The sequence below is a fragment of the Mustela erminea genome, chromosome 4 (assembly GCF_009829155.1).
Source record: "Mustela erminea isolate mMusErm1 chromosome 4, mMusErm1.Pri, whole genome shotgun sequence".
In the NCBI taxonomy this organism is placed as follows: Eukaryota; Metazoa; Chordata; class Mammalia; order Carnivora; family Mustelidae; genus Mustela; species Mustela erminea.
In genome coordinates, this window is record NC_045617.1 from 83,733,918 (window position 1) to 83,760,106 (window position 26,189).

General features: G+C 54.3%; 3 protein-coding genes across 6 annotated transcripts in view; 2 read left to right on the forward strand and 1 right to left on the reverse strand.

Annotated features, from left to right (window-relative positions):
* Window positions 1-9,370, forward strand: part of RAB44 (RAB44, member RAS oncogene family) — a 32,855-nt gene extending 23,485 nt beyond the window's left edge. Inside the window, exons 10-14 of one of the 2 annotated variants that reach the window (XM_032339755.1) lie at window positions 2,835-2,916; window positions 4,195-4,309; window positions 5,426-5,527; window positions 7,036-7,112; window positions 8,677-9,370. In XM_032339755.1, the coding sequence (XP_032195646.1) occupies window positions 2,835-2,916; window positions 4,195-4,309; window positions 5,426-5,527; window positions 7,036-7,112; window positions 8,677-8,767 (467 nt within the window). In that variant the 3' untranslated portion in view covers window positions 8,768-9,370. The remainder of the gene's footprint in view (window positions 1-2,834; window positions 2,917-4,194; window positions 4,310-5,425; window positions 5,528-7,035; window positions 7,113-8,676) is intronic. The other variant, XM_032339756.1, reaches the window with a different exon arrangement.
* An 835-nt stretch (window positions 9,371-10,205) lies between these two features.
* Window positions 10,206-14,159, forward strand: LOC116589353 (galanin receptor type 1-like). The gene is made up of 2 exons (XM_032341342.1): window positions 10,206-10,938; window positions 13,083-14,159. The coding sequence occupies exon 2, from the start codon at window positions 13,092-13,094 to the stop codon at window positions 14,157-14,159; it is 1,068 nt and encodes a 355-aa protein (XP_032197233.1). The 5' UTR covers window positions 10,206-10,938; window positions 13,083-13,091.
* A 2,722-nt stretch (window positions 14,160-16,881) lies between these two features.
* Window positions 16,882-26,189, reverse strand: part of CPNE5 (copine 5) — an 89,993-nt gene continuing 80,685 nt past the window's right edge. For 2 of the 3 annotated variants that reach the window (XM_032339757.1, XM_032339759.1), the window contains 7 exons: window positions 23,835-23,881; window positions 22,171-22,352; window positions 21,213-21,340; window positions 20,875-20,977; window positions 20,231-20,288; window positions 19,722-19,795; window positions 16,882-18,581 (listed from right to left, as the gene is read on the reverse strand). In XM_032339757.1, coding sequence (XP_032195648.1) covers window positions 18,363-18,581; window positions 19,722-19,795; window positions 20,231-20,288; window positions 20,875-20,977; window positions 21,213-21,340; window positions 22,171-22,352; window positions 23,835-23,881 — 811 coding nt within the window. In that variant the 3' untranslated portion in view covers window positions 16,882-18,362. The remainder of the gene's footprint in view (window positions 18,582-19,721; window positions 19,796-20,230; window positions 20,289-20,874; window positions 20,978-21,212; window positions 21,341-22,170; window positions 22,353-23,834; window positions 23,882-26,189) is intronic. The other variant, XM_032339758.1, reaches the window with a different exon arrangement.

The window sequence follows — 26,189 nt, forward strand, 5'->3', positions numbered from 1 at the left end:
CCAAACCCTCACCTGCATGAGAGGGACAAGAGCACTGGCTTCCTAGAATAATTGTAAGGATGAGTCAGTTACTACATGTCAAGCTTTTAGAATAGTATCTGGCATGTGGCACCGGCTCAATAAATATTATTTTTATTGCTGTTATTATAAGTTAATATTTGATCGTGTCTAATTCAGTGGCCTGTGCCTGTGAGATGTCACCAAACACAAAGACTCCTCTCCCTACAAACGCTGGGATCTGTGACCACTTGGCAATGTGTAGAGCCTCAGAAATGCAAGCTCAGGAATGAAGAGGGGCTCGCTTAGGCACAGGTCGGGGGGATCCGTGTGTTTGTGTCCTCAGGGTGCATATGCCGTCTGGAGACCAGGGCCAGAGCCGTGGGTAAATGACTGTCTTCATGCAAGAGAGGCTCCAAGATAGGTTCTCCAATTTTTCTCTAAGAATCCTCACCTGGGGAACCAGTTAAAAATTCAATGTCCTGGGGAATGAGATCCCATAGCAGGCCTAGTCTGCTGTCGGGCAGGGTCACAGGCTCTGCAAGGCCACCATTATGCATCACTGAAGGTCCTGGTTACTGACCACCTACAGCGCACCAAAGCATCTTCAAGCCTCCTTCCTTTCAAAAGCCCTCCTTAGATAACTGACCTACCCCCATTATTATGTGATAAGAAGTTTCCACAAAATTCAATCAAGAAAAACACAGGTTGTGTAATTGTAAAAAGATGGGACAAGCCTGCTTGCCCTGCTGACCAGCTGGGCGTCTCCAGGATGGGCTGTGGGGGGGTGGCGGTGAGGATGGTGGTGAGCCACATCTGTCCTGGTGCCAGCTGCGGTTTGGCACCTCCTGGTGGCTATCATCCATTGAGCTTCATTATTAATGGGGTGGATTCTGGCTTCCCCAGTGAAGAACATTTCCACAATTGGCCTCACCGCCTCCATTCCCACCCCCCTCTCGGAAGATAAGAACTCCAGCCTGCTGGCATTAGAGAATGGGGCTTCGTGGAGGACCAGAGCCAGAAACAACTGAGTTACAGCTGAAGGTGCATTTTTGGCCAGGCTTTTCCATATCCCCATTCTACTGATGAGGGAAACAGATCATTGAGGACCTGGTTGAGGGTCCTGCCCTCACTGGGGTGCAAAGTTCAGACCCACAGTCTCCTGCTTTCAGAGCACATGCGTCACCCCAGAAGAGTTAGCCTGTGTTGAGTTCAGCATGCCCGTCTCCGAAGGGCAGCTCATGTACGCATGTACGCTAGCAGATTCCTTGGGGAGGAGATGACTGTTATATTCTTAGCGCTTTGCGTGGTTAAGTTCTAACATGTTTTGGGGACAGCACAGAGGCCACGTGGCTGGATTGGGGAGGGGGTGGGCAGGGAGGTGGGACGGTAATGGCAGTGGGAGTAATGGCAGAGTTAGGAAAGGCGACGCGTACTTGTTGTCCTTCATACACTACATGGTAGGGAGTTAAGCCAAGGCTGGATATTATGGGGCAGGGGGGCTGGGTCAGATAATCTCTGGTTCCTACAGACCCTGGGCTTCCTAAGACGTCCAGGAAAGACGGCAATAAAGGGAAACGGATGCTACAGGCAAACTTCTGCTTCACATTTTGCCAAGTCAGGTGCCCACGCTGCCACTTCCTGTGGAGAGCATGGGGGTTGGGGCAAGGTTTCAACCACCGCCAGGGGCCGCAGCAGGTAGAAAGGTCTCTACCAGCTCAGGGCTGGTATGAGGAGGCACCCCGTTCCCCCAAGCTGCTCTGGGGTCTGCCATGGGCTCTGCTGCCTCAGGGCTCCCATAGGAAACGGAGTGGGGATGGAGAAGAAGTCCTCCATCACTCCCTACTCTGCCTAAATTCTTTGGGGGTTGCCAGGAAGTTGCACCCCCGAAGCTTCTAAACCCCCCTGGGATTTCACTATTACCTTCCTATTTCCAGGGATAAGAAGGGTCTGGAAGCATGACCACGGCAGGGTGGGGGGCTGTAAACCTTGAAGGGCTGTGGCTCAGGGAGAAGAGAATAATGATAAAAGGATCACCTCCAGAGCACCCGCCCCCAAGCCAAACCTCAAACATGGGTCATTCAGTCCTCCCCTGCAATGTAGCTCTTTTTATTTTATTCTTTTTTTTTCTTATAGATAGTTCTTAAATTTATTTTATTTATTTGGAAATAAGCTCTACCCCAATGTAGGGCTTGAACTTATGACCCTGGTCTTTTTTATATTGTCACTTTGAGAATGAGGAGGGGAGACTCAGAGAGGTAAAGCAACCTGCCTGAGGTCACACAGCTGGTACAGCAGCAGTGGGTAGACAGCTCCCAGCGCCATCGGTCATCCCTGAAGCCAGTGCTCTCCCCACCCTCCCAGGCTGCCTGTTTCTACCCTGCTGCCTGGTTGCAAGGGGAAGACCCAAGCCATAATCAGGAATGAAACAGGGAGTATTATAAAAATAAAGTAGTGACATTTATAAAGATAAAATAATCACACTGGTTGTCCAGAGTGACCTGAGGAATAACCGTTGCTGTGCAGTTGGGAAGACAGCTATGTTCACAGAGGTAAAAAAAAAAAAAAAAAAAAAAAAGCAAGGTGCCTCGAATTGGCACTGACCGTGAGGGTGGGGAGTACTGCAGGGACCGTGAACCCCACAGGCTAGGGGTCAGGACAGACCTCTTGGAGGATATGGTCTCTTGAGTATGGATGGGATTTGGAGAGCCAAGGGGAAGGAAGCCCAGCAGCCAGAGGGACTGGTGTTGGGGACGGGTACATCCTGGGGCAGGTTTGGCCTGGAAGTCCTGGTTGAGAACTTAGAAGCAGGCCTGATGCCCCTCTGTGTGTCCTAGGAGTGGATTTTCGGGTCAAAACTCTGCTGGTGGACAACAAATGCTTCGTGCTGCAGCTCTGGGACACAGCTGGCCAGGAGAGGTAACGGGTACCATCCGCATTTCTGGGTCCCCAGGCTGAGCCGGAGGCGCAGAGGGATAGAGGGCAGCCCTGATCTTGAAGACTCCAGCATAGGCAAGAGACAACCAAGGGCCCAAAAGGCATCCACCCCCTAAGGACTGAGGAGTTCAGGGAGGAAGCAGGGAGTTGAGATCCAGCTGGCTGACCAAGGGGGCAGGAGAGCCAGAGGCCCCATGGCCTAACATCCCCACGTGGCCCTCAGGGGACAACTGCCTGATCTCCTATCCTTCCAAAACACTAGCCCGCCCCTTTCTAGCTAGGCAGTAGTGGTCATAATTTACAAGGCACCTTTTCTTTGACCCAGCATTTCCACTTCCAAAAATTCATTCTACTGAACTCATCCATGACCGTAAGAGGAACATGGCCACAGTAGCGTGGTTTTATGTTGTGAAGCACAAGGAACGGTCTAAACAGGAGGCGGGGAAGACCTGCTGAGTCAGGATCTAGCTGCACAATCCGTAGAGTATTAGGAAGTCACAAAGACAGACTGTGGACTCTCTCTATGTACCAACAGGGAAACCCCTCCAAGACACTTTGTTTTTGGGTTTTTTTGAAAGGTTTTATTTATTTATTTGAAAGAGAGAAAGGGAGAGAGAGCATGAGTGGGGAGGGGCAGAGGGAGAGGGAGAAGCAGGCTCCCTGCTGAGCACAGAGCCCCACATGGGGTTCAATCCCGGGACTCCAGTATCATGACCTGAGCCGAAGGCAGACACTTAACCAACTGAGCCACCGAAGGGCCCCTCCAAGACGTTTTATTAACTGGAAAAGGCAAAGTGCAGATTACTGAATATTAGTGATACAGTGAGTGTTTTACACTGTATTTCTGTTTAACGGGAGAAAAGGGTCTGTGTGTGGATGTGTATATGTATTTGGTGTGCACGGACGCATACATACATTTATGTATATTCATAAATTTCCTCTGCAAACTGGTATCACTCGGCTGCCTCTGGGGAGGGGGGACTGAGTGGTGGGGATAGCGGGGGTGGGGTTGGGGGAGAGGGATGCCAGAATTTTCACTGGGTACTCTTGGGTACCTTTTGAAATTCAAGCCATGAGAACAGTTACCTATTCAACAATCATACTGCGAGAAGGAAAACGTCTGCACACTCTACGTGGGCAGCAATTAGAGGCAGGAAGGGTTAAGCCTCCCACTTTGCAGATGAAGTAGCTGAGGCCCTGGAGAGACCAGGGCTAGGGATCCACCCACCAGGCATAGCCTCAGGCAGACTGTCTGGGCAGGTACCACAGCATGACTCGGCAGCTGCTCCGCAAGGCGGATGGAGTGGTTCTCATGTACGACATCACCTCTCAGGAGAGCTTTGCCCACGTGCGCTACTGGCTGGAATGTCTCCGGGTAAGCGGCCATCTTGGCTACCTGCAGACGGCTGTTGGGTTTGGCCCTGGTTTGTGGAGTCAAGAAGGAAGTTGTACCCTTACCCTCGCCCCCTTTTTTCCCAGGATTACAAATGACATGACAGACATGTGGGTGATGTGACCTACTGAGGGCATGTGTGGCAGGATGAGCTGGGAGCATAGTCATAGGAAGAAACCACAACCACAAAGTACAGCCTCCAAAACAAACTACTTCCTCTATCCTCTGAACATTTCTTTCCTATATACAGCAGCTTGGTGATGTCTTCTTAACACCTGGGGATAATGTAAGTCTAGTACCACTCTAGGTGACAATTCCTCTGTCTGCACATCTCTAGTTCTTTCCCTCATGTACTTAATTGATATATATATACTGAATATCCAATAACATATACTGAAATTCTGCAGTATGTACTAGCACAGCAGAGGGATATGAAGAAAGGCATGTTGTCTTCTCTCTGGAAGTTTCTAGTCCAGTTGAAGAGAGCAAAAGCAGAAACTGCTCAAGGAGCCTGGGCTCTGGGTCTGACAGGACCTAAGTTTGAATCCCAACTCCCCTGCCCCAGCTCTATCATCTTGGACAAGTGACTTAACTTCTCTGAACTTCAATTTTCCAACTTCTCTCCTACAGTTGTTAGGATTACCTGATAAAATTGTCTTGAGAACAACACTGGGTACACAGTAAGCACTCAGTAAACAGAAGCTAGTAGTAATAGTCACTGTCATTACCATGAAACAATTAGGAAACAAGCCAAGTCAGCCTGTGTAATCAAGCGCTGGGCTGTTCAGCACAGGCAGGAAGAGAGGAACATGGGCAGGAACAATCCTGGAAGGCTTCCTGGGAGAGGTACCTTTGAGGCTGGCCTTGGAAAATGGGTGACATGTTTGTAGGCAGAAAGGAGGGGCAGCCTTACTGTAGCTTGAAGGGAAAAAGTCATGGGTGGGGAAAGGGTGTGGAGTGAGTATGACACGGAAAGGTGGTGGAGGGGGTGTGTACCCTGTCAGCTTCCTGGAGGGCAGGGCCAAATCCAGCCTAGGGCCTGGCATAGCAGAGCAGGCCTTCAACATGTGTAGCTGAGGGCGTGTGTTCTATACGCAGGAATCAGGGCCCGACGGGGTGGTTATCCTTCTCCTGGGAAACAAGACGGATTGTGAGGAGGAGCGGCAGGTGCCCATCGAGGCTGGACAGCAACTGGCCCAGGTGAGCACCTGGACATCAGCCCCCCACCCAGCCTGGACTGGGCAGACCTCTCCCTGGAGTGTAGTGAATAGGTTCCCCTCGCCTGGGCAACTGAGAAGGATCCACTCTCCATTCCTGCCCCTCCCTGCCAAAGGCCAGGTCAGAGTGGACAGCAGCCTGGCCACCTCCGCCTCCCACTCTTCCCTGATCTCAAACCCAAACATGAGGCTCTCCTGGCGGGCATGACATTGACCTCACATTGAATTAGCAGATCCCCACACAACATTCTGACCTATATAAAAATATCTTCAGAGTAAAAAAAGGTTTTAAAAGCTTCACTTAAAAATCCCAATCAAATCTTCATTTTCTCTCCGGTCTCTAATTAACATCACCTTCCTTCTAATTTATTCTATCTTGGGACCCAAATTCTTCCCTGACAAGATTGCATCAAAAGCCCCACCAGTGGGGCTTCCCCATCCACTGGGGCAGACAGTGGATACTATTTATTTATGAATAGAAGTTGACCACATTTCAGAAACTCTGGAGAATAATAAGGAAGGAAAAAGAACCCAGCCCTTACCCCACCCCTCTGCCACAACCCCTCTTGGCATTTCCATACTGTGTATCTGGCTCCTTCTCCTCTCCTTTCTCATCATCGTGGCTCCTTGGTTGGTGGGATTTTTTTTCCCCCTTAAATGTAGTGGCTCATCTCTTTGACACAGTAATTCCTCCTCTAGCAATTTATCCTAAGAAAAGAATCAGAAGTAATAATCCCTAAGAGAACAGCATAATGGATACCTGCGTATAATGTATAATCAAGCATGTTTCCAGAAGGATGTTCTTTACAGTATTATTTGTAACAAACATTTGGCAGCAGTTGGTGGTTAAGCTATGGAGGTTCATGTGAGAGGCTGGATTTGCCATCAAGAATCCTGTCCTGGAAAAATATCTGAGGGCGTGGAGGAAATGCTTACGTGAAGTCAGAAGAGCAGCTACAAGTCCAGGCTTAGGTGGGGTTGAACCCCGTGAGGTCGCTGATGTCCGACCGGGGACTGCCTGAGCCCCAGGTTCCTGGACTTTAACCCAACAGCACGATGACCTGAAGCCCACTCACCCCCAGGAAATGGGTTCTGTAAAACAGAATGGAAATACATATCAAATGCTAACAGGAGGGGTTTATATTTTGCTCTTAACACTTTGTGAATTCTCTATGTCCCAGTATTACGACCCCCCCGCCGAGTTGAGTATTTTCAAAATTAAAAAATAAACAAAAAAAACTAATAGTTTAAAATGTCCCCAGGGACATTTCTCCAAGTCGGGACACAGGCTTTCCACGGTCACTCTGAGAGGAGGCTGTGGAAAGTCTCTGGGGTGGCATGTTTGACAGGTGGCCAGCCAGGCTGGGGGTGGGGTGGGGCGCCGGAGCGGGGGAGGGGTGCATTGGGTGGGGCTCCGTCTGAAGGCTGGGGGGTGGTGGGGGGCTGCCCCTGGGACGCTCAGTGGGCTCCCACACGTCTGTCTGTCTGCAGGAGCTGGGGGTCTCCTTCGGTGAGTGTAGCGCTGCCTTGGGTCACAACATCCTGGAGCCCGTGGTGAACCTGGCCCGGTGAGTGCCACCCCACTGCTCCCCGTCCAGAGTCCCCTGGGCAGCCTCCAGAGCCCTCCTGTGGGAAGGGAAGGCCCGTTCTGAGGAAGCGCCTTGAAGCCACAGGGCTCACCCTCTGGGGAAGGAGAGAGAGCACTGTGGGGAGAGTCTGAGTGGAGCTCTACCGTCCCAAGGACAGTATCACCTCCTGAAAGCGTCACTCGGCTTTCTCATCTGCACAGTGCAGCGGGACAGAAAGGGTCCCCTTCCTGCTCTCTACCTTCTTGTAACTTCCACTAGATTTATTAATTTTTTAAAGAAGTTTTTATTTTTATTTATTTACTTAAGTGGTCTCTACACCCAATGCAGGGCTCGTACTCATGACCCCAAGATCGCCAGTCGTGGCCCTTCCGACTAAGCCAGCCAGGCGTCCCAGTTTCCACCAGATTAGAATAAAACCAAATGCTGGGAAATGGCCCTCATGGTTGGAGGTCGGGTCGTTTGTGCACATGCACACTCACTCACTCAGCTTCAGCCCCTCGGAGGGGCCCTCCCTGACCACTCTCCGACCCACCATTTTTCTGGATCCTCGTCCCCTGTTTGTGTCCTTCAAAGCCCCTCTGGACAAATTGTAATTATACATGCAGCTGTCTGGTTTCTGGTTGCTGTCTGCCGCCTGCTGGGGGCTGTGGCTCTAGGAGCGCTGGGCCGGGTCTGTTTTGTCGAGCCCTCTCCCTCCACACCCAGGGCCTGGCACATACTGGGAGCCCAATAAAAGATGGAAATGAGTAAGGTGGAAGGGACCCTAGGTCAGATGATCTGGAAGCCCCTTCTCTGACAAAGCAGCAAGGGTGAGTCTGGGAAACCGCTCACCTGATCACTGGATAGCCTCTGATGGACAACTGCTGGACAGTTTCCCTTTGCTTTAGGACAAAAGCCAAAGTTCCTGAATGTGGCTTCCAGGCCCCCAGGGCCCTGAACCCCTATAGCCTCAAGGCTTCTTTCTTCTTTCTTTAGGCTTTGTGATTCTGCACAGTGGCCCACACTCAGTAAATCTATCATGAATGAATGAATGAGCGTCTTTTATTTACCCAGCCTCCAAGCTCTCTCTCTTTCTCATTGAACCTTTGCCCTCAGCCAGGAATGCACCCTCCTTTTCTGCTAGCGAACCCCTATCCAATGCTTGGTCTCAGCTCTGACACTGTCTCCTTCCTCCCTAAATCCTTTGAGAAACTTCGAGGACATGTCCTTGTGTGTGCTTCTTCATTCCTAGGTTCTGATGGCCCCTTCTCTCTCTGTCGCCTCACCTCCCAATAAGGACATGCTGGCCTTATTGTCCTATTCAGAGTCCCTTGCACAGTGGCCGGCACACAGGAGGCTGGAAAGAAGTCTAGGAAAGTGACAGGCCAAAGTCTCTGTGGCCCTGTTTTTCGAGTGCCGTGTGTGATGCAGCACTGGAGCAGGGCAAGTGGGAAGAGAGGAAGGTTGGGGGGCCAATCCCCCAGTCCCCCAGCTGCACCCACGGGCCCCTCCCTGCTGCCCCTCAAGGTGAAACAGAGGATTGATGTGTGGTGTCTCCATACAGGTCACTCAAGATGCAGGAAGACCGCCTGAAGGACTCCCTTGTGGAGGTGACCCCCAAAAGGGCAAAGAAGAGAGCTGGCTGCTGCTTCTGACCCTCCGGCCCAGCCAGAGGTGGGGGAGATGACCACCCTCCCCCATTCCTGCTCCCCAGCTCCTGTCCCACCTTGCCTGGATGCAGCAGTGACAGAGATGGCCAGCTTGGAAGTTCAGGGAATCCCCCCTCAGGTCAAGACTTGGATCCCAGGGCAGGGACTGCACTAACTCCGCCCTTTGCGCTCTGAAGAAGGATTTGAGGAGGTGCTGGGTCATGGCAGTAGTGCTTAAAACTCTCGAAAGAATGGAAAAGTCAAGAAAAATGAATTAAGGCAAACACACCATATCATTGGCCACACATCTCTGTGGGGGGAAATTGTAGGGTGAATGTGTGGGGGTGTCATTGCCCTTCTGATATGCATTTGTATTTCTATATCTTCTGCAGTGCCTAGGTATTCCTTATAGAATGCGAAATAAAAATAAACGTCAAGGGGAGGGAAAGAATCTTCTAGAGGAGCTTGCTTTGGTGCTGATTACTAATTGCTACAACCTGTTAATTACAAAACACTTTATTAAAGCGGTCCCACTCTTCTGTGCCTGCCGAAACTTGTGAACCTTGTCTCACTCACCACCTGTTTGCAAGCATCAAGGTTCTTCCGAGCAGAATCCGATTCCTGGGGAAGAACCGTGTTCTGATGGCCCCCTAAAGGCCCCATTTCCCCTGTCTCTCGGAGCCCCGACCCCACTCCCTTTCCCTAAGACCTGCCTCTAAGGGGTCATATTTGGGGATCCCACCCCCTGCTCCAATGTCACAATGTCACCTGGTGCAGCCCTCTGCCCGGAGGTGCAGCCAAAAGGGTGGCTGGGGTGGCCGGGGGAGAAGCAGGGAAACTAGGTTCAGATCACTTTGGGGCTCCTCTTCAGAGCTTTTGTTGAAGTTCCCAGAACTGCCTGCCATTCATCTCCCGGAAGGTGGCTGCCCTTGATAAGCCGGGATGGGTTCCTCAGTGCCCTTAAGGAGCCTGCTTTGAGAGCCTTAGGGTGATGGTCCCTCAGAGTTGGACTATCTTCTGTCATGTATGTTTGCTGCCACTGTCACTGCCAGTGCCACTGCCACTGTCATCTTACTGTTAACCACAATGACGCTCGCCAGCACCTGCAGACTGGTGCGTGCAAAAGGCTGAGCTTGTGCTGATTACTTTATAATCAATCATTCAGCACTGGGGAATCAGAGGACACCCCAGTTTCACAGAGACAAGCAGAGAGAGTTCAAGAGAAAGTGGTACAGAGCGAGAGACTGCAGGAGAGAGAAAGGGCAGGAGGCAGAAGACAGAGGCTTCCCCTGGCTTAATCAGTCTCCAATCTGCACCCCATCCCCTCTGCACAGTTCCAAAAGGAATGTCTCTGCAGCAGTGAGCTCTTTGTCATTAGAGGCATACAAGGGGAAGTCGGGGGACACTTTAGCAAGAGGCAAGGTAGAAAAGGTTCAGACAACAGAAGCGACCAGAGGTTGGATCAGATGCCCTAATGGACCCTATTCAGCCTCTAGTCAACACGCAGGATGATTTCCTGATCTAGCAAGTTCTCTTACTGGCCTCCCTCACCGATTCTTTCTTACCCCCAATATCTTCTCCCTTTCCGGATCCTCTCCGTCAGCCCACAAGCTTCCCCCTGCTCTGAGCAGTTTCTAGGCTGTCACAGGTTCTAAGATAGACAGACAGGGAGAGGTGGGCTGGAGTGAGTGACGCCTGGCCACTGGTGAGGGAGGAGGACAGGTTCTGCCGTTGCTAATGGCTGTCTCTGGGGCCTGGGGACCTGGCAGGCTCCAACATCTCTGTCCTGTAGGCCAGTGAGTTAATGAGGCAGGTAAGCAGGGTGTGATTCCTGGGGGAACCAGAAAAGAGGATAGAGCCCCTGGCCTTCAGGGGGACCTGGTACAGAAGTGGCCCTCAGGCCCGCCCCCCTCCCCATCTCAGCTGTGCCCCAGCTGTGGGCAGCCAGCTCAGGTTCCTTAGAAGTGGGGTGCGAGAAGGGACCAAACACTTGCCCAGAACCATCTCTCGGCTTTCTCTGGCAAGATCCAGCTTCTGTGCAGAGCAGAGGTGTGGAGGGGCCCAGCCTTTCCCGGAGTCAGCAAGCAGGGCCCGGAACCGCCAAGGAGTGCGAGGCCCGTGAGGAGAGCAGCAGGAGGGACTCAAGGTGGACTTCAGAGTGAACTTCCAGACAAGTGGTGAGTTCTCAGGGCAGGTCTGCCAAGGGGGGCTCTGGTCACACCTTAGCTTGAGGCTGATTGAGAAAAGGAGGGTGGGACTGGGCTGATGGGGCTCAAGATGGGGAGGGAGAAGGGGAGGGCAAGGTGGACAGAATGAGCCTGGACAGAGGTATGGGGCAAGAGAGCTTTTGGAGCCGAGGATGGGCAGGAGCAGAACAGCCCTCATTTACAAAGCACTTACTTCACGTCAGGCAATACTCCGAGCACCTAACGTATACGATTTAATCCTCGCATCAACCCTGTGAGATGGGGCTTGTTTATCCCCGCTTTACAGATGAGGAAAAGGAGGCACAGAGGATAAGTCGCTTGTCCACAGTCAACACAGCTAGCAAGTGGTGTGGCGGGGCTTTGAACCCAGGCTCCAGCCGCCACAAGCTTCACCACCAAGTTAGGGGGCTTTTTACTGGACGGTATGGATGCTTAGGTGGTGCAGGGACCAGGTCCCGGATCCTTTCTTTCCCTCCACTCCCTTCTATGATGTCATCAGCCGGCAGGGCCAGGTGGAAGAAAAACAAAAACAAAAACAAAAACAAAAAAGAGTTACACATGCTGAGAGAAGGACATGATTGTAGCATTTATCCAGGGCAGTTAAGGTTTGGGGCTGGTCCCTTGGTTCCTCCGTCCCCTGCAGTCCCTGGAAGGTGCTGGAGACCCCGAGAGGTAGTAGTGGCAGAATTTGCCCTAGCTTTCTCCTGTCTCTTCTCAGCTGTCCTCAGCCAAGTTGCTGCCCTGGGACCCCAGAGACCAAGCAAATCTCCTCCAGGTGGGGCTCTGCAGGAGAGCATCTGTGGACCTTCCAGCCTAGGCTCCAAGCCAGCTAGACGGGGGTCTCTCCAGACTCCCCTTCTTCAGCATAAGAGAAAAGAGGATGGGGACTAGAATCAGGACTCCACAGGGCTGTTGTGCTTGCTGCTGGTTCAGGGTAAATACTCGGAAATATTTAGTTATTGAGTCAATGGGCAAGTCTCATCCCAAGAAAGCTAGGGACTCTGGTCCCGGTCTGTGGGGTGGCAGGTGGAGACGCTGGTCCCTCGGCTGACTCTGGAATGTCTAGATCCCATTTCCCAGCCTGACTCCTCTCAATCGGGGTCTCCCCAGGTCCTCAGCATGTAGGATGAAGTGGGGGTGGGGAGAAAGGTGGGGTGCATTGCTTCCCCCAACCCTGCAAGGTAACCAGCACAGCACAACCACAGAGGGCAGTCCGTTCCAAGCTGGTCTGCCCTGGACAGTCCTCTGGAATCTTTCAAAAATGCCAAAGCCCAGACCAGCTAAATCCCGTCCCTGGGATAGGATTTGTGGATCAGGATTTTTGAAACTCCCCAGGTAATCCCACTGTGCAGACAAGCTTGGGAACCCCTGGGAGGGGCTGCACGCCATCTCAAAGCCCCTGCATATCTACTTCTTGCTTGAACCTCTAATATCTGCCTATTTCATTGGCAGGCAAGGTTTTGTTAAAAAAATATACACACACACACACACACACACACACACACACACACACATATATAGCGGCACGTGGGCAGCTCAGTCAGTTGAGCGTCTGACTCTGGATTTCGGCTCAGGTCATGATCTCCACATTGAGACTGAGCCCGTGTGGGGCTCTGCGCTCAGCAGGGAGTCAGCTTCTCTGCCTCTGCCCCTCCCCCAACTCTCTAAATAAATAAATAAAATCTAAAAGAATATGTGTGTGTGTGTGCACACATACATGGATTCACACACCCCAAATTCAATTTGTACCCCCTGCAGAAACTGTAGAAATAATTACAAAGAGGAAAATGAAAACCTGAACTTCACGCTTTTGTAGCAGTGACTGTTGACATCTGTTTTCCTTGATTTCCTTCCTTCTTGATGGTTGAGGAAACTGAGGTAGGGAAACTGGGTAACTTTTCCCAAAGTCACAGAGCTACAAAGTAGCAGAGTTAGGATTTGAACCTGGGGCCCTGACGGAGCCCGTCGGGTCGGGGTGTCATGAGGTCTCAGGGGACTAATCCCGGGCAAGGGCCCCCACTGGATGTAGGGGGCTGTGAAAGGGGAAGGCGCTCTACAGGGAAAGAGGAAGGTGGCCCTCAGGCTGGTTTTCGACACTGTCCTTGTGTGTCCAGGGCAGGGGAATGGAGCCCAACTCCACGTTCACGGCCACCGGACTCACAGCCACACCCGAGCGATGGCTCCGACTCCTCTTCGCCGGGCTGTGCGGCCTCATCCTGCTGGTGGGGCTGCCGGCCAATGGGCTGATGCTGCTCGTGGCAGGCCGGGACTCAGGCACCTCCCGGCCGCTCCGCGCCCTGACCAACAGCCTCATGGTGAACGTCACACTGTCCGACCTGCTCTTCGTGGTCTGCGTGGTGCCCGTGCTGCTGCTGAGCTTCCTGCGGTGCGACTGGTGGCTGGGCCCTGTCATCTGCACTGCCAGCCAGGCCACCAACAATGCTACCATGTTCTGTACCTTCTACAGCATGGTGGCCACGGCTTTTCTGCGCCACGTGGCTGTGGCCCGGCCTGAAGTGGCCCTCTCCGCTGGCCGAGGCACCCGCCTGCTTCTCTGTGGGGCCATGTGGGTCCTGGGCGTCACCGCCTCGTTGCCCAACTGGCTGTTCCAGAGAGTGGTGGTGGAGGAGGGGGCAGCGGGGACCCGGGCCTGCCTCCTGCTCCTGAGCCCTGCAGGGACCTCCTGTTACTTCACCCTGCTGGGAGCCCTGGCCTTCCTGCCTTGTGTGGGGGGGCTGGGCTGCTCTTTCAGCCATGTGGGCTGGCTCATGCGGACACAGCCTCGTGGCCCCAGTGGGGAGAGCATCCAGGAGCACAGGGAGAACACAGCATTCATCCTGGTGGTGCTGGGGGCCTTTGTGCTGATGTGGGGGCCCTGCTCCGTGCTGGGCTATGTGGCAGCTGTGGGTGGCCTGCCTGTCACGCCAGCGGCTTTTGTGGCATCCAGCCTCTGCACTATCCTGGCCTACTCCAATTGTGCCGTGAGCCCCATCCTTTGCTTCTACCTCTCCCGCCCCTTCCAGGCAGGGCTCAGGGATGTCTTCTGCAGGTCCACAGCCGCCACCCACCCTGAGGGTATGGGCAGGGCTGGTATGGTGCTGGAGAGCATCCAGCTGGGCCAGGACAGGGCCCCAGGAGGCCTATGGATTCCGGGGCGGGGCGGGGTGGGGGGGGAAGGGGGGCCGCTCTGAGAAGATAGGCTGATGGGAGAGAGGGCTGAGAGTCAAGAGGGGTGGGAAGACGCTTAGGGACACTAGAGCCTATCCCCTCCATTTTACCAATGGGGAGACTGAGATCCAGAGAGGGCAGGTGGCCCAGCCAAGGAGACACAGCAACCGAAATGGTGACTGGATTGATGCTCCTGTCCCGCCTTGGGACTCAGCTCCCTATAGACTCTACCACTTTCTAGTTGTACGATCTTGAACAAGTCCCTTCACCTCTCTCTGACTCTTTTCTCTCATCTGGTAGTGATCATACCCTTCTTCATAGCATTGTTATAAAGACAAACATAACATATAATGTGCTTAGAAGGCCTGGTGCTTCGTAAGCGCGTATGGGTTTCATCATTACTATTACCATTATCATTTTATTTTTATTAATTCAGGGGCATTTGAGGTGAGGGGACAAGAGGTCGGTAAAGGGATTCCAAAGGCAGAGATGTGGGTATAGGAATGACCCAGAGAATAACAGCCTGGGGTCCTTAATCCTGAAGGCCTGGGAAAAAATGGGGTGAAGAGACAGCTGCTATCGGGGTAGGGGCCCCAAGGCCAGGAGAGCCCGTTAGGGACCTCTCCCCTCTTTGCCTGCCCTCCCCCAGCTGGGTCACACACACCTCTCACCCCAACAAGCGAATACAAGGTCAACCTTGAAGCCATGAATTTCTGAATGCCTCCTTTCTTCTCTGTGATTTCTCTTCCCAGTGTGGCACACACTTCCTTCTTCCCAGAGCAACTGAAGGTCTCCACCTCTCCTACCCTATCTCCTCTGAGAAGTTCCCAAACTCCAGGACCTCCCTCTGGCCTCCTGGAAGCAGGTCTCAGAATCTGTTTTAGTTTGGTAACCAGGGGAATTGTCTCTACTTAAAGTCCCAAGACAACATGTTCTGCTTGGTCATAGTGTTACAGCTAAACACACACACACACACACACACACACACACACACACACACACACAATCTGTCTCTATGGTCAAAAGGCTTTAGAAACACTGGGTTAAACCAACTTAAATGGGTCTCTTTGCTGCAGGACTTATCAGAGCCTTGAATACCTCAAAGGTCACTGGGATTCTCTGAGAGGGGCTCAGAGTAGGCAGGTCCTCAAAATCCATGTGAGAGAACCAGTGTTCTGTGGAACACACCTTGAGAAATAACCCAGGAGGGAAGCTACAGTGTCACGCACAGTACAGATGACCTTAGCTCCCTGGGGTGGTGGCTCTGAGACTTGATTCCCCTGCCTGGTGGGCATCTCCTCTTGACGCTTTCTCACAGGCACCCAAGGTGAGGCAAAATGGGTCACTGGTTCTGGGAACTCCCTCTTTCGGAGCTATGACCCCACCCGGTTCTTACTCAAAGCATATTGGAATGCAAGTCAGTGGGGTAGCTAATTATAGGGACAGCCATGAATCAGCTCTAATTTACTATAAAATCGTAAGAAGTAAATAAGTCCCAAACTTTGGTATAATTGGTCCCAGATTTCTTGTGAAGCGCAGATTGGAAATGGCTGGCTGGAGGGCTAATCTGACCATGAGCTTGCCCAGAGGAGGAAGTCCCCTTTCCCCATGATCCTGGGCTCTGAAGGCCACAGTGATTTATATATGAAGAGGGAACAGGAGGAGAGAGATTACCATCCTCCTCAAGTGCAACCTGGCTGTGCACCTTGCACACTTGATGTGGGCACATCTGTAGGCCCACAGTCTGTCCACATGCTAATCCCGCCAGAAAAGAGGAGTGGTCCCATCACACACAAGCGCTCCTGGCACCTGCCTATGGGTCGTCCAGGCTGGGTCAGGAGCGCCCCTTTGGTGCCCAAGATGCTGGCCCCTCCCATGGGCTTAGCATGGGTAGCCCAGAGTGGTAGGATTTCCTTGTCCACTGCTCCAAAGCAGAAGTCACCCTTGGAGGGTGCAACCATGTGTGAATCAGTGTCTCCAAACCTGAGCCGGGCCTGGCACCAGTGCTCAGTAAATGCTTGTTGAGGGAGGAGTCAGTGATCAAATGTAGTAAAGTGACCCACTTGTTTTCCAGAATAATCTGATCGTGTTACTCACCTCTCTCACCTCTTTGTTGGCTCCGTTTCACTCACAGTAATCCTGAAGCCCTTACCGTGGCCTACAAGGGCCTACGTGCTCTGGATTCTTCGCCTCCCTCATCTCATCTCCTGAACTATCCCTGGCCCCTGCCCCTCTTCACACAGCTCCAACCACATAAGCATCCCTACTGCCCTTCACGTGAAGTATCCTCTTCCCTCAGGGCCTTTGCACTTGCTGTTCCTCCTGCCTTGGACACCAACATGCCTCCTTCTCCCATTTCCAACCTTCACCTCCTCAGAGGGGCCCGCCCTGACCACCACACCTAAAACACCATTCTCCCTTCTTCTCCATTCTTTGTCTTTGTAACTCTTACCACCACCTGAAATTAGGTTATGTACCTACTTGTTTATGTGCTTCCTGGGTTTTCCCATCTTATTTGTGTGTCTGTTGTGAGCTCTGTGCGGAGACAGGGCAAGTGTTTTGTTCATCGCTATACCCTGAGCACCCTGCCCAGGCCCTGGCACATTGTAGTTGCTCAGGAAATCCTTAATCGAACAAAAGAATAGAAGAGAGCTAGATAGAGGTAGAGAAGAGAGACAGAGGAGAGCTTGGATTCTGTCAAACAGCAACACACTTGTTCTTCACAGGAGAAAGGAAAGCAAGGAACTTTACTAAAAGAACCCAATTTACTTCAGTTTAAGGCAAATTCCACACAGAGACTGTCTCAGAGACGGGCACAGGACCAGACAGCATAGAAACACCACCATCATGCATGACGGGAAGGGAAGCGGTGTCGGGCAGTGGACAGGTTGGGGGCCTGGTCTCCACCCAGGCATGGGACATGTCGTGGGCTGAGGGGCCCCATGCTGTGGGAGGGGCTGGCATGCATGACTTGCTCCCTGTGTGGGTAAAGGCTGGGCAGCTCGGGGGGCCCAGGGTTGAGATCTACCCTTCCAGCCTTCCCCACAGCAGAGGCAGAGGCTTAGGCTCAGACCTCACAGCCCAAGGCTGAAGGACTAGAGTGGATTTGAGGTGACAGGAGGGAAGAGAGTGACCCTAAAGGCCAAGACGGCCTGGAGTAAGGGGTCACATTGCTGAGGCGTGGGATGGGGAAGCTGGGCATGGCATGAATGAACTCTCAGGACACCGAAGCTGAAGATAAACCTGGAACCATCTGGTCAACCCTCTTGCCCTACTTCTGAGTCCCAGAAGACGGAAGGGCCTTGCTTGGGTTCCCACAGGCTCAAACCCAGGACTCCTGTCTCCTATCCCTGTGGGAAAGTGGCGATATGGGAGTGCTGGAGCTGGACGGCTCCTTCCAAGGCCTCCAGGGGAGCAGCAGAGGACTGGGCTCCAAGGGCACTGGGCAGCCTTGGCGGGAGGAGAGGATGCCTAGAACCAGGAGTCAACTGTAGAGGTGCTTGTGGGCCCACACCAGGGACAGGCCTATGGATCTAAAGCCAGCATCCTTCTGGGCCCGAGAGGCACCGGCAAGGACTCTGTATCTAAAAAGGCTCCATTCCTAGCCCATCATGTGGCCTATGGCCCTCCCATCACAGTCTCCCCTTCATGGGTCTGCTGTGCTCCCATGGCATGCAAGTGTCCCTGGGAGGGGGTCACATGTTCAGGCATCCCTGCAGACCCATCAGCCTCACAGGCTTCACTGGAAATAGGGATGGGGTAGATACTGAGGAGTGAGAGATCAGGGGCCAAGTGTAGGAGTATACGGCACAGGAGGGTGGGATATCCTAGGGCCCCAGAGGGGAGAGACCCAGTTCAGGCTTCAGGGCCACGGAGGAACAGATGGGCTTGCCCAGGTGGACTGAGGGGGACCCCAATCCCCCTGATCGTTAACCCCTTCCTGTCTGGTCTAGAACCAGGTATTGGGGGGACAGAGAAGGGCAGAGGCCCAAAAACTCACCCCCACCACACGTACCCTCCAACTCCCCGGGTTTGGGCCACGAGGCTGGGAAATGAGAGCAGAGTCTTCAGGGCCCTGTCCCCCGCTGGCCTCCCAGGCACACACAGTTACAAAGGCTAGGCATGGCATATTGCAAGGGGGTCTGGGGACCCCAGCTGTGCTTCTACTGCCCCCCCTCCCCCCAGGGAGCCACCCACCACAGGCCAGGGACCTTTGGGAAGAGCGCTCAGATGTGTGTGTGCAGGGGGGAGGCAGGGGGAGTGTGGGCTGGGGACCGTGGAGGCGAGGACTCCGGGGCCGCGGGTGGGGGGCGCGGGCGGATGCCTTGGGCCTTCATGTAGGACACCAGCTGGTCAGGGATCTCGGCCAGCACATCGCGGGCCAGGCGCGCCATGCTTAGCACATGGTTGCCGGTGCGGTCCACATAGTCCCTAAAGGGCACAAACTGGCCAGAGGAAAGGTACAGTCAGGCCAGGTCTTTGGCTGGACCCCAGCCCCTCCCCCTCCCCAGTCTCCTGGCCCAGGACCATGCCTCCCCTGCCTCTGCCCTCTCCATCAGCCAGCCCTTTGCTGGTGAACACTGAGGGGCTCTTCTCTCATTGGCTCAATGAGGTATCACGGGGCACGTATTCCATGCCAAGATGTACCCCTAAACAGGAGCCCTTTAGCTCTGAAGTCTTGGCACCAAGCACAGGAACTCAGCCAGTGATCAGAAAATGCTGGATGAAGACCCTGGCTTCTGGGAAATGGGCCTTCCCATCTCCCCCAACCTCTCTGTCTCCTTTGCTCTACTCCTCTGTCTCTGGGTGGACACCTACAGTCACACTCCTCTGGCTTTCTCCCAGAGGGTGACCCACCCTTGAGTGCCTCAGCTCATATCTGCCTCCAGGCCTTTCCTTCCATGGGTCCCCCCACCCCCGCCTTACTCCCAGAACTGCCCCTGCTCTGGGGTCTAGCCTCCTGACTGGTCTTCAACCTTGGAAGGACCCCAGGGGGTCTGGGGAACGTCAGTCTTTACTTCCAATCTCCTAGGAGGTTCACAGACAAGAGTGCTTACTAAGGTGCGTTCTGAGGCTTGACTGGGCAGGGACGCCTGAAGGACAAAGACCTGTCTGCTCACTACGTGTGCCATCCTACATGAGAGGGTAAGACATGGATACAAAGAACCAGGCAATGCCCGTTCCCAGAGAAGGCTTTGGCAACACTAAAGACGCCTCCTCTGCCTCCGAGGGGTTTGCCATCTCACTGGGAAGGCAGCCCCACAGAAGACACTGGAAAGCGCAAGCACTGGGCCTAAGTGATCTGCAGGAAACCACAGAGGCCTGGTGGCTCCGGGAGGCCTTGGCAGACCATTCCGGTCAGGGCAAAAACACTGGGGGCAAGTCTCAGACATGGTAGGGAAGGGTCCCGCCAGGGGACAAGTGTGACCCAAGGACTGATTCCTGTTCCCTTCTTTGGTGACCAGACCACCCTGGAGCTCCCTCCAAGGCCCCTTTCCAGAGAATTTTCTAAAAGGGGGTATGAGGTTGGCCTGGCTAGAAGGGCTTGGGCATTTTCCTTGGGACAGGCAGGATTTGGGCTTCACCTGGACAATGTCCCGCTCTGCCAGCTTCCCCCGTGAGGAGATCCGCACGTCATCGCCATCCAGCTCCACCATGGCTGTGTGAAAACAGGCATTGGTGGTACACTGAATTAAGGTGGGCACCCGGGCCTGGCAGGACAGTGGGCTGGCTTGTCCTCCAATCCCGGGCCAATCCAGGAAGAGATGGTCAGTCCAGACCCCATCATTAGAGATGAGGAGATAGGAGGAGCCCAACACGGTGTGTCTCTGACTTCTAGCCCAGTGTTCTGGCTCCCCCACCCTCCGTTCCCAGGGTTGGGGGAGGGAGGAAGGACTGGACCTGCTCCCCACAGCCTTGGGATATGGGATGGGTGTACACCCTGACACACCCTTCCCTGTACAAACAAACACACCCTCACACCCTGCCTGCTCACCCAGACAGTCACACCCACCCAGGAGCTCTCACTCTTTGGGGAAGGGTCATTCCCAAGGGCGTGACGCCTCTGGGGAAACATCAGGGGGTGGGGACTTACCATCGAACTCCGCCTGGCCCACTCCGATGATAATGATGGACATGGGGAGTTTGGCAGCCTGGGAGATCAGGAGGAGGGGCAGAATGGGGTGGGTCCATGGAAGAAGGACAGAAGGACGGAGAAATGGAAGACAGAAGGATGGAGACACACAGAGAAACATATGAAAGGGCCGGGACACGAACCAAGGGAAATAGCCATGGGGCACCGGAGAGGAAGAGAGGGTCAAGAGGGGGAAATGGGTGCCAGGTCTGCCTCTGTGAGATACCCCCCATCCCCTCTCCTGTCCCTGCATCTCCATCAAGTGGGACATCTTTTATGTGGGCAGCCAGAAGTGGGAGCTGGGGCTGTAGTCCCTTATACTGGGAGCCCACTCAGTAAAGGGAGTCATGTTCCTGGGCCTCCCCCACTCTGAGCTCCCACTTCCTCCTGGCAGGGATGGGCTGGAGTCTGGGGCAGGGGTCCAAGACACAGATTAACAAGGGAACCACAGGCATTGAGAGGGAATGGCCCATGTGGGGGGTGGGTGTTAGATACAGAGCTCATCCACAGGATCCTTCCATTCCCCAAATCTCACTGCCCGTGTAGCCTCCTCCCAGGGGTTTCTCTAAAGAAGTGGGAAGGCATGCCCCCCACCCCCAGCTCACATTGACGATAGCCTCCTTGGTCTGCGCCATGTCCGAGATGACCCCGTCCGTGATGATGAGCAGCACCGAGTACTGGGAGCCGTCCTGCACTGCGGCCGCGGTCCTGGGGGAGCGGGGGCTGCAGTCTGTCTGACCCGGTCTGCACCCCTCCCCGCCCCCATAACACTTTGCAGGGGGTGGGGGGGATTCTTTGGTGGGAGGAGAGTCTCTTTAGGGTCAGGGCTCCCTGAAAGGTGAGTGAATGGAAGAGACGCCCCTCCCACGTTCCAGAGAGGACAGGTGTGGATGGACGCCGCATGAGCCCCTGGGGATGGGCATCTGGGGACCCTGGCACTCACCTGGCCACGTGGGTCACCACCGGGGCGAAGTTGGTGGGGCCGTAGAGCTGCACAGTGCGCAGGCTGTGGTGGTAGGCCTCCAGGATGCCGTCGATGCCGCAGCAGGAAGGGTTCTCCTGGTTGCCATTCTGGGGGCGCCGAGGAGAGGGAGGCTGAGCCCAGGAAGAAGGGAGGAGGAGGAGGGAGGGTAGCCGGGCCTGTGCACAGCCAGGGTGGGGAAGGCCAGCGGGCCTGGGATCTCCAGGACTCTTCCCTGGTGGGAGGTAGTGGGCAGGGGAGGGAGCCCCGCGGGCAGCGCACACTCTGGGGAAGCAGAGCCCAAACCCGCTCCTTGCCCCACTCCCTGCTCCTGCTCAGACAGGCCCCCCTGAGAGCCCTGGCTGCTCCCCTCAGGAAACCTTGGGCAAACCACCCCATCCTCCAGTGACTGCCAGGTCTGAGCAGCTCTGGAAGGACCATCAGCTGATCTGTCTTCTTGTATCTGGTGTGCAACACCGTGCCTGGCATGACGGAGTGTTCCCAGCTTGTGGGAGGGAGGGAGAGGAGGTGGCCCCCGTCTCAGCACCAACTCAGGGAGCTCCTGGGACCATCCACAGTTGTCTTATCCCAGTGCACACCCCTTTACCCTTATTTTGGGGGCCTTGGGGGGGAGGGGTAGTTCAAGCACATCTCCACTCCACCTCTCCTGGGTCTTGTCAGAAAGGAGGCTAGAGCCCACTGTGAGTGGCATCAGACATGGAGGGGAGGTGCTGGTGAGCAAGGTGGGGAGTGGGCTTCTGGGGGCCCTGCTATGAACTCACCCACCCCCCAGCAGGCAACCTACCCACCCTGCCTCCAAAGGGGGCACTGACTGTCCTGGGGCAGGGATGATGAGCAGGACGATGAGCCCTCCACCCCAGGCTTGTCGCCAAGCCCCGAGCCTGATCAGCCCTCGGTCTGACCTCCCACGACCTCCTACCAGCGGGAACTCATGGGACACCCTTCCATCGGGTGGCAGCTTGGCCCCAAAGCCAAGGGCAGGGAACATCTTGTCGCTGTCGTAGTGCTGGATGATCTCCCCGACAGCAGTCAGCGCCAGCGCGTAGGCGTTCAGCTGGTAGGGGCTCATGTAGTGCAGGGACGTGGACTGCGACGGGTTCCCTGCGACACGGGACATGGGAACATTTGCTGCTCCTGACACCCCAAGCACTGTGGGCTCAGAATGCAGAGGGGGGGTCTCCAGGGGCATCCGTGATTTTCTTTATCCTCGAGTCTTTTCTTTCTCTCTTGCCACACCCTCAATCCTTCAGTAAATCCTGGTTGCTAACCCTTCAAAATACATGCACCCGCTCACCGGCTTCTCCTGTCCTCTGTGACAGCCCCATCCCCTTGCCTGTGGGAAGGCGGCTGCCCAGACCATCTCTCAGCTTCTGTCCTTTGCCGGGAGTCCGGCCCAAGGAACGAGGCCATGCATCTCCTCGGCTCTGAAGGCTCCCATCTTGCCCAGAACCAGACCCACAGTCCTTACGGGGGAGCCCCCAGGCTCTTTGGGGTCAGGCCTCCGTGACCTCCCTCCTTGCCTCCTGCCAGCCCCTCCCCTCACTCAGGCCCAGCCCCCTGCCATCCCTACCTCAGGGCCTCCGCAGTGGCATGTCCCTTTGCCCCAGGACACTTTTCCGCATAGGTACGTGTAGCTTGCTTCGTCTACTCAAGGGTCCCCTTCCCAGTGTGGTCCCCTTCCCAGTGTGCGTCCTGAAAATCATAGCCTCCCCCAATACTCCCTTATCCCTCTTGCTGGCTTACGTCACCCCTGTAGCCCTCATCCCCACTGAGAAAAGCCCACATTTTACTTATTGATTCCTCCAAGGCATTACGTCACAGACTGCCAACCAACACATCCTGTCTCTCCCTGCGACCAGCTGCGTGCTCTTCCCGTGGGTCCTTACCTCTCAGTCTCAGGTCCTCGTGTGTGCAGCGGGGGTGACAGTCCCACCTCATGGGAGTGTTGTGAGGACAGAGCAGGTGGGATTCTTGCAATGCCCCTCCCAGCCTTGAATCCTACCACCCTAGGACTCTGGGGCCCATCCCACGAGTCCCAAACCGGGGCTGCTCTGACAGGCATGAGAGTGAGCACGGAGTACCGCCAGCGGGGGTCCAGACTCCAAGGGAGGTGGTGATGTTTCCAACAGTGTGAAATTGGGCACTGGTCGCTCATGGTGAATTGGGCAGAGCCCCACCCTGGTGAAGGTCCCCGGTGGGAAGGGAGCTGGGGCAGCCCCAATGAAGCTGGGAACTGGGATTCCTGCCCTCACGGATGACCAACGAGCTCCCCTCCAGCCTGGGGACTGGGCTGTGTGGGAGGATGTGAGATTTGATCCTATGAGGAAACATCTTTTCTCCAGCGCTCCTCATGGGCCCAGAGCCCAGATTTGTTAGTGACCACAGTCCAGGCTGGGGACACCTTCACCATCTTGGCAATCCCTTTGGCTCCCCACGCCCTAAGGACCTCCTTTTCAGTGAAGATGAGGCCAGAGAATATGGGAGAGCTGGTCCCAGCTAGGACCAACTACCACAGCTCTGAGAAGCCCTCCCCGCTCCAGACCCCAGCCCCGAGCCAGCTCCTCTGCCCATCCCCCCACTCACCATTGGAAGCCGTGAAGTCGATGGCCACCGTGAAGTTGATCTGGGTCCTGGAAGAGGAAGAGCAGCAGGGGAGTCACCTGGACAGGGAAAAATCCGGCCTCCACCCCAGCCCCACAGCTTGCTGGACTCGTGGCCTTGGTGAAGTCGCTCATCTTCTTCCAGTTCTGGAAAACGGGGATAGTCATGCCAGCCACGGCCTCCCCACAAACAACTGTTGTGAGCCTATGAGGAAGGCAGTGTCTGAAGCTCTCTGAACGGACTGTGTTCTGTGTGGGCACATGGTGACAATTAATTATTTCCTCCCAAAACCCTGCCCCTGGGCCCACCTGAGTCCCGTGAAGTTCTCACTGTGTTTCTCGCTCAAATTCAGTGTCAGATGCAGGTTGAACGCTTATTTGGCAAAAAAAGAGAGCCAAAGAGATATCATGCATCTCTGAGGGAAGAACCAAATACCCCCCCATACTGCTGTCTCACCAAAAACTTGAACCTGAATCCAACTGAGCTTCCAGAGCTCTCTCCCAGCTGTGTACAGGAAATACAGGGGACAGAGGAACATGTTCCATGACAGCAGGGGGAAGCAGCCAGTAAAACCCAGTCTGAGGGAGTCCCCTCCCCCCTCAGACCTTGTGAATCTGAATCCCTTGGTGGGGAGCAGGACTCTGTTTTAGCAAGCCCTCGCGTGCTTAGAGGAATCAACAGATGAAAAGAGAATTAAGGGACAAATCTACCAGTTGCAATATATGGATCTTGACCGGATTTCTGATTAAAATAAGCTAACTGAACAACTTTATAAGAAAACTAGGGAAGTTGGAACACTGCCTAGATATTTGGTATTAAGAAACTATTTGATGTTTAGGTGTAATTATACTACTTATAGTATTGCGGTTGTATTTTACAAAGAGAACGTCCTTATATTTTAGAGCTATATCCCTAAGTATTGGGGGGATAAAATCTGATGACTGTGATTTGCTTCATTTGCTTCAAAATAACTGAATGAAAGGGAGCATGTGTTGAAGGAGAATAGCCAGGGGTCAGTTAACTGTTGAACCTGGGTGAAGGGTGCCTGGGGGTTTGTTATACCTTCTCTCTAGTTTTGAGTGTATTTAGAAATTTTCCATAATAAAAAAGCTTGGTTTTAAAGATTCAGGTTCAGGGTTGAAGCTTTCTGAGGGTTTGCTGCTCTAGGGTCCAGGCTAGATACTGACAGAACGAAGCTGACAAGACAGGAGCCCCTGGATAAAGTCTTGTCTTGTGGGCCTCATTGTCCAGTGACCACAGAGCTGGTCGGTGACCAGGTTTAGAAAGAAGAGCCCAGGGCCACACTCCCAACGATGCCAGTTCAGTCAGCCTAAGACGGGGCCCCAGAGTCTGCTTCTTCAACAGACAATCCCTGCCCTTCTCCACAGATGGATTCTGAGGAGCGGTTCTGGGATCACAGGTGGGGACGCTCTGTTCCGGTGGTTCCAAGTTGGCCCGATGTAAGATCAGCCACAGCCCTCTCTTCACCCGACTGTGCATGAGCTCCTGCTCATGGAACCATTGTCCCCCAGGGAGGGAGAAGGACAGGGTGTGCAGGAGACCCAGGGCTGGGTCTGCTGGCCAGAGCAGTCTAGCCCACACCCTCTCCCATTGTCTGCTGCCTGGGGGCAGGGCGTCCAGGGGACTCCAACCTCTGAGGGAGACAGAGAAATAAGATGGCATGAGCCTGGGTCCCCGACCGATGGTGTGGTACATCTTCCCACCCACCCCTGCCACCCCATGGATAAAAAATAAGCCTTTGTTTGTATTAAGCCTTGAGGTCACGGGATTATTTGTTAGAGCGGTTGACCTGTCCTATTCATCTACTGTTCGTTGTCATCTCTCCCTGGGAAGTAAAGAGATCTTGTCTTTTCTACAGGGAAAAAGCTCTGCTCCCAGGGCCGCCATCAGGAGGGCGGTTCTGGCCTATGGGACCACAACTGAGGACACCACTGGCTGGGCTCTTCCAAATCAGGGTGAAGGAAGAGGTAAGTCTTACCCCTTAAACTGGTCTTCCCCTGCTCTGGGTTCCAAAATGACTTGGGGAAGGAAGGGGCTAGAAAGCCTCCCTGCAGGCTCTCCATGCCCCCTGCTTTAGGGCAGAGCAAGGCAGAACACAGCCGGGGCCCAGGTGGCCATTCCCATCCTCTGGGGCCAGGCGGGCAGGGAAGGGAGGCCAGGGAGAAGAGGAGCCCGAGACAAATGCCTCCATCAGCTGCCTGTCTGGACATGCAGGTGAGCAAGTTCTCGATCCCTGGAGCCTGCTCTCCGGCTCGGGTCTCTGGTGAGGACGAAGAGGTGTGAGCAAGGCCTGGGGTTGGCGCCAGCGCCGAACCT